General features: G+C 48.5%; 1 protein-coding gene across 2 annotated transcripts in view; it reads left to right on the top strand.

Moving 5' to 3' along the window:
- Positions 1–15,182, top strand: part of BRWD1 (bromodomain and WD repeat domain containing 1) — a 403,503-nt gene that overhangs the window by 362,533 nt on the left and 25,788 nt on the right. The window contains exon 36 of one of the 2 annotated variants that reach the window (XM_063956583.1): positions 9,951–10,114. In XM_063956583.1, coding sequence (XP_063812653.1) covers positions 9,951–10,114 — 164 coding nt within the window. Of the gene's footprint in view, positions 1–5,985; positions 6,068–9,950; positions 10,115–15,182 lie in introns of those variants that run through there. The other variant, XM_063956584.1, reaches the window with a different exon arrangement.

The raw sequence follows: 15,182 nt of genomic DNA, 5'->3' as shown, positions 1-15,182 counted from the left end.
ACCAACACGTTACAACCTTCTTTCGCTTACGTCCTAGAGGATGCTGGGGTCCACATTAGTACCATGGGGTATAGACGGGTCCCTTGGGAGCCATGGACATTTTAAGAGTTTAATAGTGTGGGCTGGCTCCTCCCTCTATGCCCCTCCTACCAGACTCGGTTTAGAAAATGTGCCCGGAGGAGCCGGTCACAGCTAGGAGAGCTCCATAGGAGTTTTTCTAGTTTTATTATTTTAAATAGAGTTAGGCACAGGGAGGCTGCTGGCAACAGCCTCCCTGCTCATGGGACTTAGGGAAGGAGTAGTGTCCAACCCTCTGAGGTTAATGGCCACTATCTCCGCTGACAGGACACTGAGCTCCTGAGGGTGATGATCGCTAGCCCCCGAGGCGGCCGCTCACTCCCGCAGCATGCCGCCACCCCCTAACAGAGCCAGAAGACGTCGTTGGTGAGTAGATTACCGGCAGCCCGACAAGCGGGGAGCCGGTGTGAATGGCGGCATCAGGGTAGGAGCGCAGCGTTAAGGCTGCGCTCCAGAGGGCTCAGCGGTACTACGGTGCGTCGCTGTGAGGGGCGCCCTGGGCCAGCGCAACACCCTTAAAACTGGTCACTGGGCTATCAAGGAATGTGTTCTACTGCCAGCTGTGTCATTTACCTCAGGCGAGTATAATCATAAAGTGCGAGAAGACGTGCCATGACAGAGGGCGGAGCTTCTCCTCAGAGCGTATCCAGCAGCTCACTAGCGCCATTTTCTCTTTGCAGATCAGCACACAGAGACACTGACAGGAGTGCTGACCCTCCACATATATCCAGCTATCCTGTGCGGTACCAGGGGGTTATAGCAGGGGGGGAGAGAGTGTTATTCACAATTTTAACTGTGTGGTCTATTAAGGTTGCACAGTCAGCGCCAGGCTTTTATGATATAACTGCATACTGGGGCGCTGTGTGGGTGCTGGCTCCATTAACACTGTGTCTCTCTGAAGGTACTTGGGGGAAACTGTCTGACATTTTCCTTTGTGTGTACATTTTAATAATATTAATAATAATAATAATAATTTTATTTATATAGCGCTCTTTCTCCAATAGGATTCATTACCATGTCCAGGGACTCTGTGTCTTGTGCTGCAGAGTATGTATCTTCCCCAGAGGAATCCATTCCATGTACTCAGGAATGTAATACCATGTCTCAGCCTTCTGAATCCGAACCGTTGTGGGTGGCTTCACTTAAGGGAATGATATCCCAGATTTCATTTAGGATAACTCATAATGAGACTGAAAATCTGTAGAGGTTTTGTCTGGTTCTGTTCCCATAGCCTCCTCAAACTCCCCTGGTATATGCCCAAGGAAGCGTGCTCTTGCCCAAATTATGCAAGTCGACACGGATACCGACTCTGATTACGGGAGACGGTGAGGGGGATATGCGGGGTGGTGGAGCATCCCTTGCAAAGGGGGTGCAGCTCATGATTGAGGCCATTAGGGATGTGTTACACATTACTGAAAAAGCACCTGAGCAGGTCGAGGAGGCTTACTTTACAGACAATAAGAAAGCCTCCCTGAATTTTCCTGCGTCTAAGGAATTGAACGCATTATTTGAAAAATCCTGGGGAAACCCGGAGGAAAAATATTCCAGATCCCAAAGAGGGTTCTGGTTGCTTTTCCCTTTCCTTAGGAGGATAGGAAAAGTGGAAAAGCCCCCCCCCCCCCCCCCTATAGTAGACAGTTCTGTATCTAGACTGTCTAGAAAGGTGGTTTTACCGGTCCCTGGGTTTACCGCTTAGAAAGAACCGGCAGACCGCAAAATTGAGACTACACTCAAATCCATATACACTGCTTCAGGCGTGGCGTTAAAGCCCACTATTGCCTGTGCATGGATTTCTAAAGCCATAGTAAAGTGGTCTGACATAACTAGAAGAATTAGATTCTATGGATAGAAGTGACATTGAAATGGTTTTACGTAAAATACAGGATTTTGCAGGTTTCATGGTGGAGGCCATGAAGGACCTGGGTCATCTGACTGCAAGGATATCTTCCATGGCTGTCTCGGCACGCAGGGGACTCTGGCCGCGCCAATGGTCTGCAGACTCGGAATCCAAGATAAGTGTGGAGAACCTCCCCTTCGCTGGTCAGGCTCTCTTTGGGGAAGCTTTGGATGCATGGATCTCCACGGCAACCGCGGGTAAGTCAACCTTTCTTCCCTCAGCCACTCAGACACCAAAGAAATCTTTTTATGCATCTATAATGCAGTCCTTTCGGACCGCAAAGGTTAAGAAGTCCAAAGTCCCTACCACTTTCTTCAGAGGTGGTCGGAGAAAATCCAGAAAACCTGCACCTGCAGGTTCCCAGGAACAGAAGCCTGGCGCTCTTTCCTCAAAATCTTCAGCATGACGATGGACCTCTCAGCCTGGAGAGCGGGCAGGTGGGAGCGAGACTCAGACTTTTCAGTACAGGCTGGAATTTCAAGAGCTCCCACCTTGCAGATTCTTCAAATCAGGCTTACCAGCTTTGCTGACCGAAAGGGCTATCCTACAGGAAGCCATTCAAAAATTGGAAAGGGCAAATGTCATTGTTCCGGTTCCACCTCATCTGTAAAGCAAGGGTTACTATTCAAACCTATTTGTGGTACCGAAACCGGATGGTTCGGTCAGACCAATTTTGAACCTGAAGTCGTTAAACCCTTGTTTGAGGGAATTCAAGTTCAAAATGGAGTCTCTGAGAGCAGTGAATGGCAGAGATGATGATGCTACTCCGTAGACTGAGAGTGAACATAATTCCATATCTGGACGATCTGCTGATAAAGGCGTCGTCCAGGGAGAGGTTGTTTCAGTCCATTGCTCTCACGACTCGACTGCTCAGGGATCATGGATGGATTCTCAATCTTCCAAATTCACATTTGGAGCCGACAAGGAGATTGTCTTTCCTGGGGATGATTCTCGACACGGAAGTGCAGAGGGTGTTTCTACCAGTGGAGAAGGCGTTGGTGATACAAACAATGGTCCGGGATGTCTTGAAGCCTGCCCAGGTATCAGTTCATCAATACATTCGCCTTCTGGGGAAGATGGTTGCCTCCTACGAGGCTCTGCAGTATGGAAGATTTCATGCGCGGTCCTTCCAACTGGATCTTTTAGACAAGTGGTTGGGATCTCACCTGCACATACACCAGAGTATACGGCTGTCGCCGGAAGCCAGGATTTCACTCCTACGGTGGCTACAAATGCCTCACCTTCTCGAAGGCTGCAGGTTCGGGATTCAGAACTGGATCCTTCTAACCACGGATGCAAGTCTCAGAGTTTGGGGCGCTGTCACCCAAGGGGATAAACCTTCCAAGGAAGGTGGTCAAGTCTGGAATCCATTCTTTTATAAACATTCTGGAACTAAGGGACGTCTACAACTGTCTTCTACAAGCGGCACATCTTCTACAAGATCAAGCCATTCAGGTGCAGTCGGACAATGTAACGACGATGGCATACATAAACCGACAGTGCGGAACGAAGAGTAGGGCTGCAATGTCGGAGGTAACAAGGATCTTCCCTTGGTCAGAAAAGCACGCAGTGGCGCTGTCAGCAATCTTCATTCCGGGAGTGGACAACTGGGAAGCGGACTTCCTCAGCAGACACGATCTCCATCCGGAAGAGTGGGTCCTCCATCCGGAGGTGTTCACGGAGGTAACAAACTTTGGGGTGTACCTCAGATAGACTTGATGGCCTCCCGCCTTAACAATAAGCTTCGGAGGTACTGTTCCAGGTTGCGGGATCCACAGGCAGTGGCGGTGGACGCCCTGGTAACTCCATGGGTGTTCAAGTCCGTGTACCCTCCACTTCCACTCATCCCAAGAATTCTAAAACTCGTAACAAAAGCAAGAGTTCAGGCGATCCTCACTGCTCTGGACTTGCCAAGAAGAGCGTGGTACGCAGATCTTCTGGAGTTACTGCTGGAAGACCCGAGGCCTCTTCCTCTTTGAGAGGACCTTCTGCAACAGGGGCCGTTCGCTTATCAAGACTTAACACGGCTACATTTGACGGCAGATCTTAGTTCGGAAGGGCATTCCGGACAAGGTTATTCCTACCCTGATACAGGCTAGGAAAGGAGTAACGCCAAAACATTACCATCGGATTTGGAAAAGTACGTGTCTTGGTGTAAATCCAAGAAGTTTCCTATGGTGGAGTTTCAACTTGGACGGTATCTCCTCTTTCTGCAAGCAGGGGTGGATGTGGTCTTGCGCCTGGGCTCCATAAAAGTCCAGCTTTCGGTCTTGTCCATCTTCTTCCAGAAACAATTGGCTGCCCTCCCTGAGGTTCAGACTTTCTTGAAAGGGGTTCCTCACATCCAACCTCCCTTTGTGCCTCCTACGGGACCTTGGGATCTTAACGTGGTGCTGCAGTTCCTGCAATCGGATTGGTTCGTGCCTTTACAGGAGGTTGAGGTCAAGTTTCTCACTTGGAAGGCTGTCACTTTGTTGGCATTGGCATCTGCTAGACGTGTGTCAGAATTGGGGGCTTTGTCCTGTAAAAGCCCCTACTTAATTTTCCATGAGGATAGAGCTGAGCTCAGGACGCGTCAGCAGTTTCTTCCAAAGGTTGTGTCGGCTTTTCATATCAACCAGCCTATTGTGGTGTCAGTGGCTACTGACTCCTCAAAGTCCTTGGATGTTGTGAGGGCTTTGAAGATATAATGTGAAGAGGACTGCGCGTCACATGAAGTCGGACGCTCTGTTTGTCATTTATGATCCCAACAAGATTGGGTGTCCTGCTTCTAAGCAGACAAGTTCTCGCTGGATCAGGTTTACTATTCAGCATGCTTATTCTACGGCAGGTTTGCTGTGTCCGAAATCCATTAAGGCCCACTCTACTCTTAAAGTGGGTTCTTCCTGGGCAGCTCGGGGTGTCTCGGGTTTACAGCTTTGCCGAGCAGCTACTTGGTCAGGGTCGAACACGTTTGCTAATTCTACAAGTTCGATACTTTGGCCTCTGAGGACCTAAAGTTTGGTCAATCGGTTCTGCAGGAGCCTCCGCGCTCTCGCTACCAGACTGGGAGCTTTGGTACATCCGCATGGTACTAATGTGGACCCCAGCATCCTCTAGGACGTAAGAGAAAATAGGATTTTAATTACCTACCGGTAAATCCTTTTCTCGTAGTCCATAGAGGATGCTGGGCGCCCGCCCAGCGCTTCGTTTTCCTGCAGTAGTTGCTTAGTTCGGTACTGCCTTGTTACTTGGTTAAGTACTGCATTATTACCTTAAGTACTGTTGTTCAGCTGTTGCTGAAGTTATTCAGGCAAGTTAGCCTGGTTTACCTTGTTATGTGTGAGATGGTATGAATCTCACCACTATCTGTGTATTTCCTTTTCTCGAAGTTTGTCCGTCTCCTCGGGCACAGTTTCTAGACTGAGTCTGGTAGGAGGGGCATAGAGAAAGGAGCCAGCCCACACTATTAAACTCTTAAAGTGCCCATGGCTCCCAAGGGACCTGTCTATACCCCATGGTACTAATGTGGACCCCAGCATCCTCTATGGACTACGAGAAAAGGATTTACCGGTAGGTAATGAAAATCCTATTTTTATTTTTTTTATTTTTTTAAACTCTAGTTTATTCCATGGGAAGCACAATTTCTCCATCTGTACTTTTCTTCCTTGTTTATATGGAAAGTGGAGTACATCCAAGGCCCTGCCTGAAGGAGTACCTTGGGCAAAGGGTTTTTTTTTTCCCACCATCTGTATATTTCTCTAAGAACTGTCCTGCTTTGTGCCCAGTCTGGCGTAGATTCCCTGTGCTCTCTGCTCCTCCCATAGCAGCCTTGTGGAGTCTTCCCTGAGCCTCTCAACCAGGTCCATTCTCGTAGCAATGCATGATGAGCTGGCTTGGGCTCAAGGTCAGTAAGGGGCCTAGTACAGGTTTCCTCTGCCTTGGAGTTGGCAACTTCCCCCACATCTAGAACTTTGAAGCAATGGCGGTTCTCTAGACTGAAAGATACTGACTCTAGGTTTTCCTCCCAGGGTTAACAGACTGTTGATTGTGGAATATTCAGGACAATGCCATCCAGCAAACACTGGAGGTAAGGGACTGTGAGGTATATGAGGTTCTAGACAGCTTGCTCATTAAGAGGAAACAGAGACTGATCTTTCTTTCACCTCTTCTGCTCAACTGGAAGACCTACATAGTAAACTGTGGTCATAGATATAAAAGGGTCTATTTACTAAGCCTTGATGGAGATAAACTAGACCGAGATAAAGGACCAGCCAATCCGCTTGTAACTGCCATGTTACAGGCTGGGTTTGAAAAATGACAGGAGCTGGTTGGCTGGTACTTAATCTCCGTCCACTTTATATCTATCCAAAGCTTAGTAAATAGACCCCATAGTCTCATACAAGTTGCAGGCCCTATATCCTCTCCCTAGTATATGGTGAACCGCTGGGTAGTTGCCATTTATAAGATACCACCCTTCCTGTTCTGAATATTTCTGTCTTATGATCAGAGAAACTGAGGCCACCATTATATGGCATCAGTGACTTTCCTTGAACCCTGCTTAATTTCTCTTACTTTTGGTAAGTCAGTGGAGAGGTGATTTGGGCAATTGGCATTGCATCTGGATTTCGACTTGAGATCTCTGGTGAAGAATGCCCATGAGGCCACTGAATTGCTCTGGTATGGAAATTGAGCTTCTTGGGGCTAGTATGCTGCACACTTTTGGATATGGGACGTGGACGCAGAGTGTAAGTGGGCTCTGGGTTTTCTTACACACTTTGTGGATGTATTGTTAGCTCCAGGACTGGGTAGGATTCTTTCTCAGGCCACAGGATTTACGAGTTACTAACTCACCTTTAATGAGTCTATATTGAAGGGACCTAGGTTCAGCTGCTTTTGTGTCTACGATAAGGCTGTCAGAAAATCAGGGCTCTGTTCTTTGCTCCGTGAGTCCTCAAACACTTTAATAAACAGCATGACTGGTTCTTTCATCTGTATCTTTTTGTTCACTAACAGGGTTGCTCTTTTCTCCATCTCCATTCACTGAATGTTCAGGTGTGTCTGTGTGGACAGGTGCAAGATAGAGCCCTTGATGTCAGTCATTAACATCCTGTTTTTTCCATCCTGGTTTGCCATCCTGTGCCAAATTAAAGTTTCAGACCCTGCTGTTGGAGCTGGAAACAGCGACAAGTGTGTTCACAAATATCATACACGTCAGCGGTGGTCAAGCTGCATACGGTTCTTTCTCCCTCTGCATGTGGCTCGGTCGGCTCCCTGCTCCCACCGCCAGGCACGCTGATTATCGTTTCTAAGGGTCCGGGCCCGTGAGCCAATTAGAGCTCGTAGACCAGCAGCTAAGGCTCCTGATTGGCTGCCAGACCGCGAGCTTTGATTGGCTCACAGACCGGTGCCTGATTGGAGATATACACCGCCGCCGGAGACTGAGGGGCAGGAGAAGCGCACGCTGTCTCTCCTCCCCTCACACACCACACGGCAGACTAGGCAGAGCAGCAGCACTGGGGAAGTAGGATGTACCTGGTGCTGGGGGGGCATATGTGCACCTGGCACTGGGGGGGGGGGCATGTGTGCACCAGGCACTGGGGGAGGGGGCGCATGTGTGCAGCTGGCACTGGGGGGGCGGCATGTGTGCACCTGGCACTGAAGGGGGGGGCATGTGTGTATGTGGCACGGGGGGGGGGGGGCATGTGTGTATCTGGTGGGGGTGGCATGTGTGTATCTGGTGGGGGTGGCATGTGTGTATGTGGCACTGGGGGGGGGCATGTGTGTATTTGGCACGGGGGGGGGGTCATGTGTGTATCTGGCACGGGGGGGCCGGCATGTGTGTATCTGGCACGGGGGGCGGCATGTGTGTATCTGGCACTGGTGGGGGGCATGTGTGTATCTGGCACTGGGTGGGAGGGGGGGCGGCGTGTGTATCTGGCACTATGAAGGCACCCGTTTTTTGGCGCGCACAATACCACTGACAGATTTTTTATTTTTTTTCTACTTGTAACACTGCAGCATTATTTGTAAGTAGCACTGTACAGGGGCATTATATGTATGTGCCATGTACAACGTGACTAAAAACGGTTGTGATACAAGGTCATACTCACAAAAACGTCATTGAAAGGTGTGCGCACAAAAATCGGGTGTGGCTTTGTGACAGCTAGGCCACGCCCCCATTTTTTCCCGTGCGCATAATAATGGCTCTTTCACTTGACTACAGATCTTTTCTGGCTCTTTGCCTCTGACTGGTTGGCCACCCCTGATGTATGTGATGTGATGCCCTTCTCAGATCCAGGGTGGTAAGTCACCCACTGCCTGAATGGTCTACCACTCATGAGCTCCCTGGCCTTGCTCCAGGCAAAATCTTAGAATCTCAAGGTTAGATAATTACATAAAATACTCCCTGACACTTTTTTTGATGAGCTTTTTGGGGCTTATGTGCCACACCTGACAGCAGAGGGTGTTTTTGCCAGAGGACAAAAACCCTATCTCTGCGTGGACTTGTGTAGCCCTGGTTACATTGCAGATATGTATCGGTTGTATGAAGGTCCTAGGAAAGGTTTGCCACATTGATGCAGTGACAATTGCTCATTTTTATTAAGTGTACCAGATTGAACTAATATCAAAATGGTAGAGGTTTCCCCGTATTAGAAGATTACCCGGTGGTCTCCTCTGTTGCTTCTCACCCTACTGGTTGCTTAGATTATTGCCTTATTAGTAGTTGCCAGTTCGTCATTTGGTACTGGTCGACTGGGGACAAGATGCCAGCCTTCAAGGTTAGGGACCATTGTTCTTCAGCTCTGTGTTTTGGACTGTGGTCGTCCAAGGTAGTGAACTCAGCAGTTTTTCTTATACTTTGCTTAGAAGACCATCAGTCTTGCTAGGTTAGACCATCAAGATTCAGTTGGCCACTTTACTAAATCACTTTCCTAAATGCACTAAAAAGGTCGTGGGCATGAGAGACTAGTAAGATCAAGCAACTAGTTACATTACTGCGGGTTAGCAGTTATCCTTATTAGTCACAACTTTCAGCCTAGTGAATGGTGCCTCCAGTAGTGAATCTTCTAGCAGATTGTGGACAGGTGGGATTGGCCAAATGTCAACACGATGGCCGCTTAGTTGAACCACAAGTAGTGTTTGTTTCCGGAAATTTTTCCGGAAATAGGAAATTAAGGCCTTTTTGGTAGACACAATGTTGGTACCTTGGAGCTTCATCTGATCTTCTGGTTCCTTCCTGTAGCAATGGTCCTGTGAGTGCTTCAAAAAGATGAGGCTTTGGGTGCATGTTAAACCTGTCTGCTCAAGATGGCATGTGGTTCAGTGGAATTTTTTTGTGGCTACTAGGAAATTTTGGACTGACCGCAATAAAAGAAACAACCTAGGCACGTGCCTAGTGGGAAATTTTTCACTGGCTGGTCTTCTATCTTTACTATGAATTTCATGTTTTACTTTAGCTCGCATAAACATTTATTCCTTATGCACTAATTTGTATTTCCTCTTCAGGGTCCATAGGGATCCACAGGGATTACCATGGGGTGTAGGTGGTTGGAGAGGACCAGGCAACAAACAGTTAAAGCTTTGAAGTCCCAGGATGCCTCGGTCCCTTCTCCCCTATACCCCTATATTTAGCTATAAACTACAGTTATGCATCACTTTTTTTTTTTTGGTCTTTTTTTTTATTTTTATTATTATATGAAAGGATTTTCATGAGAGGTCCTAATGACTTAGGATTTTCATGTGGGGTCCTTTTTTATAACTTATTAATTAAACATCAAGACTTTTGTTTAGCGCACACATTTCTCTACTAAAAGTCTATTTAATGTAGCGTATTTGTGATTTTCACATATGGCTATGCCGGGTCTGTTAGCTTGTGTTATGGTGACGTCTCATTGCGACTTACCTGTAGCAGACAAGTCACCACAGCAATCTTTTTATACACCTTTGTGTTTCCCAGGAACTTGCAGTTGCTAAAGATGCTGTTTTTTCCTAGATCTACAGTATGGTCTTACGACTTTCAGCATTTATGGAAGAAAAGATGAAAAATATCCTCTCTGACTATAACGCTGCCCAGAAATCCAAAGAGAGAGATGAAGGACCCAGTACTACGAGTAGAGCAGGCGCAAAGGGCCGCCCGCGTACCAAGGAACAGCTTCGGTAAGTGTTGTATTTCATTTGTTGCATTCCACGACACACTGGGGTGGTAGTCTTTGCCAATAGGAGTTGACTATAGTTTCAATACACTGGTATGACACTAGTTACCTTTTCAGCTTGGTGTCTCTTGGAAGTGGTGTCCTGTTTTCTTCATATTCATAGGGCTCATCCCCTTGTTGGATGACCTGTTTTCAGCAGTTAACATTTGTCCCTAGGACACTGTCCAATAATTAACGTGGACCATAACTAAATATTTGTTCTTAGGGCCGGATTCAAATGCCCCTCTATACCTTGCGATCGCCAACAGCTGTTCTAATGTTTCTGCCAAGGAGCGCAACAAATTAATTTCAGCGGGGATAACGAGCTGAAATGCGCGTTGAGACCCATTTGGGTCTTTTCATGCTCGCGATCATTACTTTAGTCGGGTTTAGGTGCTTTGCACACCTAAACCTGAGTGTAATGGGTATGATACGTGGGGGCATTTTGAATATCGCCCTGTGACCTCCCGTCACTTTAGACAGGAGATTGGGGGTGCGATAACACCCCTTAGTATTTATGTAATTTTGTAATCAAGGGAAAAATGTTAACAAAAAATATATATATTTCTCATACGTCCTCATGCTGGGGTAACCATAAGAACCAGGGGGTATAGACGGGATCCGCAAGAGACATGGGCACTTTAAGACTTTGGGTGTGAACTGGCTCCTCCCTCTATGCCCCTCCTCCAGACCCCAGTTTTAGAATTGTGCCCAGGCAGACTGGATGCACACTGAGGAGCTCTACAGAGTTTCTTAGGAAAAAACTTTTGTTAGGTTTTTTATTTTCAGTGAGATCTGCTGGCAACAGTCTCCCTGCTTCGAGGGACTAAGGGGAGAGAAGTTAGACCTACTTCTAGTGAGTTCAAAGGCTCTGCTTCTGGCTATAGGACACCATTAGCTCCTGAGGGTTTGATCGCTAGGTACGCCTAGATGCTCGCTCCTAGAGCTGGCCGTCACCCACCTTACAGAGCCAGAAATCAGAAGACAGGTGAGTAGAAGAACATAGAAGACTTCAGTGACTGCTTTCTGAGGTACCACACAGCGATCGCGCTGCGCACCATGCTCCCACACACAGCGACACTACAGGGTGCGTGGGGGCGCGCCCTGGGCAGCATTTAAACCTCTAAAAGGGACTGGCAAGAGGGGGACATAAGTGCCTAGGCACTGTCCTAACCCCCGCCGGTATAAATATATATTTGAAAAAAGCGGGACTGAAGCGCGCCATTACGGGGGTGGAGCTTTGTCCTCGCAGCTCACGGAGCTCAGCGCCATTTTCCTCTCCACAAGGCTGCAGAAACGCTGGTCCTTCCTCACACTTCTGACTAAGTGTCAGGGTGACAAACAAGGGGGGGGGGAGAGGGCGGGAGGTACAGGAATATTGGTGCAGTATATATTTGTTATAAAAGTGCTGCAGGTCTGGGGCATTTTTTTTAGTGTTCCAGAACCGGTGATTAGGCGCTGGGTTGTGAGCTGGCAAAACTCCCTCTGTGTCTCTCTGACAGGCTTTGCTGTGGGTCTTTCCCCTATATGCCCAGTGTGTTGTGGTGTTTGGAACACGTGTGTCGGCATGTCTGAGGCTGTATTAGGGACACAAACGGCTGTGGGAGTGACCCTGTCGGCACCGCCAACTCCATATTGGGTAAATGTGTTGAATGCCTTGAATGCTAATGTGGCTCGTATTAATAAGGGATTAGATAAGTCTGATTCTCAGAACAAGGCATGGAAGAAATCTGTGGAGGGTGCATTATTACAGGTACAGACCCCTTCGGGGTCACAAAAACGTCCGTTTGCCCAGTTGGCAGACACAGATACCGACACAGACACTGACTCCAGTGTCGACTTTAGTGATTCCAGATTGGATCCTAAATTAGCAAAGAGTATTAAGTACATGATTGTGGCGGTAAAAGACGTATTACATATTTCTGAGGACCCTGCTGTTCCTGATACAAGGGTTTGTATGTATAAAGAAAAGAAACCTGTGGTAACATTTCCTCCCTCTAATGAGCTGAACACTCTTTTTGAAAAGGTTTGGGAAAGCCCTGACAAGAAGTTTCAGATTCCCAAGAGGATTCAGGTAGCGTATCCGTTTCCCTCTGGGGATAGGGAAAAGTGGGAGTCACCACCCATTGTGGACAAGGTCCTATCCCGCTTGTTTAAAAAGGTGGCTCTCCCGTCCCCTAATACGGCAGCCCTTAAGGACCCTGCGGATCGCAAGCAGAAAAATACTTTAAAATCCATTTCTCCTTCATCCACTAGGGGCCACTGGAGTGCAGATACAATGGGGAGATAGTAGGCAGTAACTGGGAGCTGGCACTTTAAATTTATAACCATGTGATTAGCTCCTCCCCTACTATGTCTCCCCTCCATGCCAGTCTTATTTTAGTGCCCAAGGGAGCTGGTTCACTTGGGTCTTCTCTGAAGAATTTTTTTTTTTTTTTATTATTATTTTTTATTATTTTTTTATTGTTCTTTCTTACACTCACAGACTGGCAGCTCTGCCACTGTCAGTCTGCACCGCGGGAGGCTGCCGGCGGGGTCCCATCGCAGCTGCGTGCGGCTCGGGATGGGCCCCGGCTGAAGGAGACGCTGAGCTCTCCGGAGCTGGCCGGACACCACTGCATGCGGCGTTTGTCGGGGCCGCTCCGTCGGCAGAAGATTCCGGCAGCGGTGAGTATGGGTGGCCGGACACCGCTGCGTGCGGCGCATGTCGGGGCCGCTCCGTCGGCAGAACATTCCGGCAGCAGTATGAGTGGCCGGACACCGCTGCGTGCGGCGCGTGTCGAGGCCACTCCATCAGGACTGCAAACGGTGAGTACAAATCTCTCCCCTCCTCACTGTAGTGGCTTATCACATTAAAAGCCGATAACAGCTACCGACAGAGGCCCGAGTTCAAGTCTCTCCCTGAGCCAGTTTTTACACTGCAGAAGCGCCCTTACTATTTTAAATTTGGCGGCATTGAGGGCAGCACTCCCCGCTCCCCAGCTGCGGCTCGCGGACACAGTGCGCTCCCCGCTTAGTTTGAAAGCGAGTTAATTTTAAATAAGGCGCAATAACAGTGGGGGGGGGGGGGGGGGCGGAGCTAACTCCCGCTCTGTATAGCGGGCTTAGAGCTCCCCGGACACGGCTCGCATGGCCAGCGGGGGATGCAGGACGCTCCCCGCTCCGTTTGAATACAGCGGGTTAGTTTAAAATAAAGGGGGTGGAGCTAACTCCCGCTCTGATAGCGGGCTCAGCGCGCCGCGGCTCGCATGGCCGGCTGGGGATACACGCTCCCCGCTTCGTTTGACTACAGATAACGGGGGGCGGAGCTATCTCCCGCTCTGTCTAGCGGGTTCAGCGCTCCCCGGCTGCAGCACGCATTGCCGTCGGGGGAGGCAGGGCAATCACAGCTACATTTACTAGAGAAGTAGCTGCTGTAATAGCGTATCTACTGACTTGCAGTCCATTTATCCTGGGTTCAGATCCTCGGTTATCATCAGGAGCTGTGGCTCAGCTCATTAATACACCAGTATGCATGGTCTTCTTTATAGAGAGCCATTATGGCTTAGTGGCCTATTAGCATAGCATATTAAGCTGAGGAACACACTGTATGTGTGTATATGGTTATATATATGTGTGTGTATATAGATATAGATATATATATTGGTGTTGCGATATTGCTGTTGCGATACCATATATAGTGGATGGAACTACACATCCAGGTACAGACCTGGGTTCATATTTCCATCCACCTTGCCACATAACATTTCCCCCCGGCTTTTATCACTGGCTGACCGCCATTTTGGGAAACCAGCGGAGCCTCAGAGAAACATATATTGCACCTTTTCTTCCTAATTAGCAGTACACTACATACAGGGCGGGTGTTGCCTTCCCTTTATTATTCCTTTGTTTCACTTGTAATTTGGGAAAAGTGTGTGGCATCAGACAAATAGCGCTGTGGCTCAGTACGTTAGTAGCGGGGACATCTGAACACAGAGACCAGGGTTTGAATCCCAACAAAAACCTACTTTAAAGCTCCTATAGCCTAGTGGCTCAGACTCCTGTCCCGCAGCGCAGCACTTCCGTTTCAAGTCTCCGCTGCTTCAGAATGTTGATTTGAAACGTGTCTGTCACTGCACATTACATAGGGCTACGCTTCTTTAACCCACCTTTTCTCTTTTCGTTTTACTGAACGTATCAACCAGGACAGTCAGTGAAATTCCTGTTAGGTGTGGATTGTGCGGTGGAACCATCTGCTTAGCCCTCAACGCAGCTACAGCACGCTCCTGTTTGAAAAGCTCAGCTTATGCAGGTAATGTCGCTGTTAACCAGAGACCTTGTACGTCATTTCTCCTCTCCAGGTTTCTAAAGGGAGCTTGCTAACCTCCATGTTACACGACTCTGCGGATGAGAGGCCTCTCTTGGAGGAGGCGAGAGATGTCCAGGATTCTGGTGATGTCTGCTTTCGGTGGAGTCGTAACCAGTGTCTCAGGGTATCGAGGCGCATTGTACAGCAGTTCATCTGGTACTGCAGGTAAAGGAGTCGGACACTTCACGTACCTCTGAGTTCGGCGCCAATGAAGAAATGATAGCTACTTGTCCAGTTTCGGATGAGCTGGATATGCTCCGGTAGGCGGCCTGGAGACATCTAAAATTTCAGGTATCAAACAATGTTTGTTTTCCTATCCTTTCCCCGCAGATAGCAGGAAACGATATCAGACCTCTCCAAAGGTATACCCCTCAATGTATCGCCGGCCCAAGAAGCTGCCGTTTCCAGGGGCAACCTTGCTGAGGGAGCCATCTGAGATAAATATGCGGCAGCAGGGATTCTACCTTGTCCGGAGCAGGTAGGTTGTGGAACAATTGTCCTCTAGGTTACCGGATGGTTTGCATCAGGTTCAACTGATTCCTTGGGCAGATCAGAGTCACGGTTCTGCTTTATATTCTTTTGAAGTCTCCAAGGACGTCTGTATACTCGGAGCCTGCATTTCCACTTGGGCCGTCTTAACCCTACGACCTTTGGGGCTGCGACAGTGATAGGCGGATATTGAATC

Source organism: Pseudophryne corroboree, chromosome 2 (genome assembly GCF_028390025.1).
Source record: "Pseudophryne corroboree isolate aPseCor3 chromosome 2, aPseCor3.hap2, whole genome shotgun sequence".
Classification (NCBI taxonomy): Eukaryota; Metazoa; Chordata; class Amphibia; order Anura; family Myobatrachidae; genus Pseudophryne; species Pseudophryne corroboree.
The sequence above is the reverse complement of the archived record's forward strand: the minus strand, read 5'-3'. Positions and strand labels throughout refer to the sequence as shown.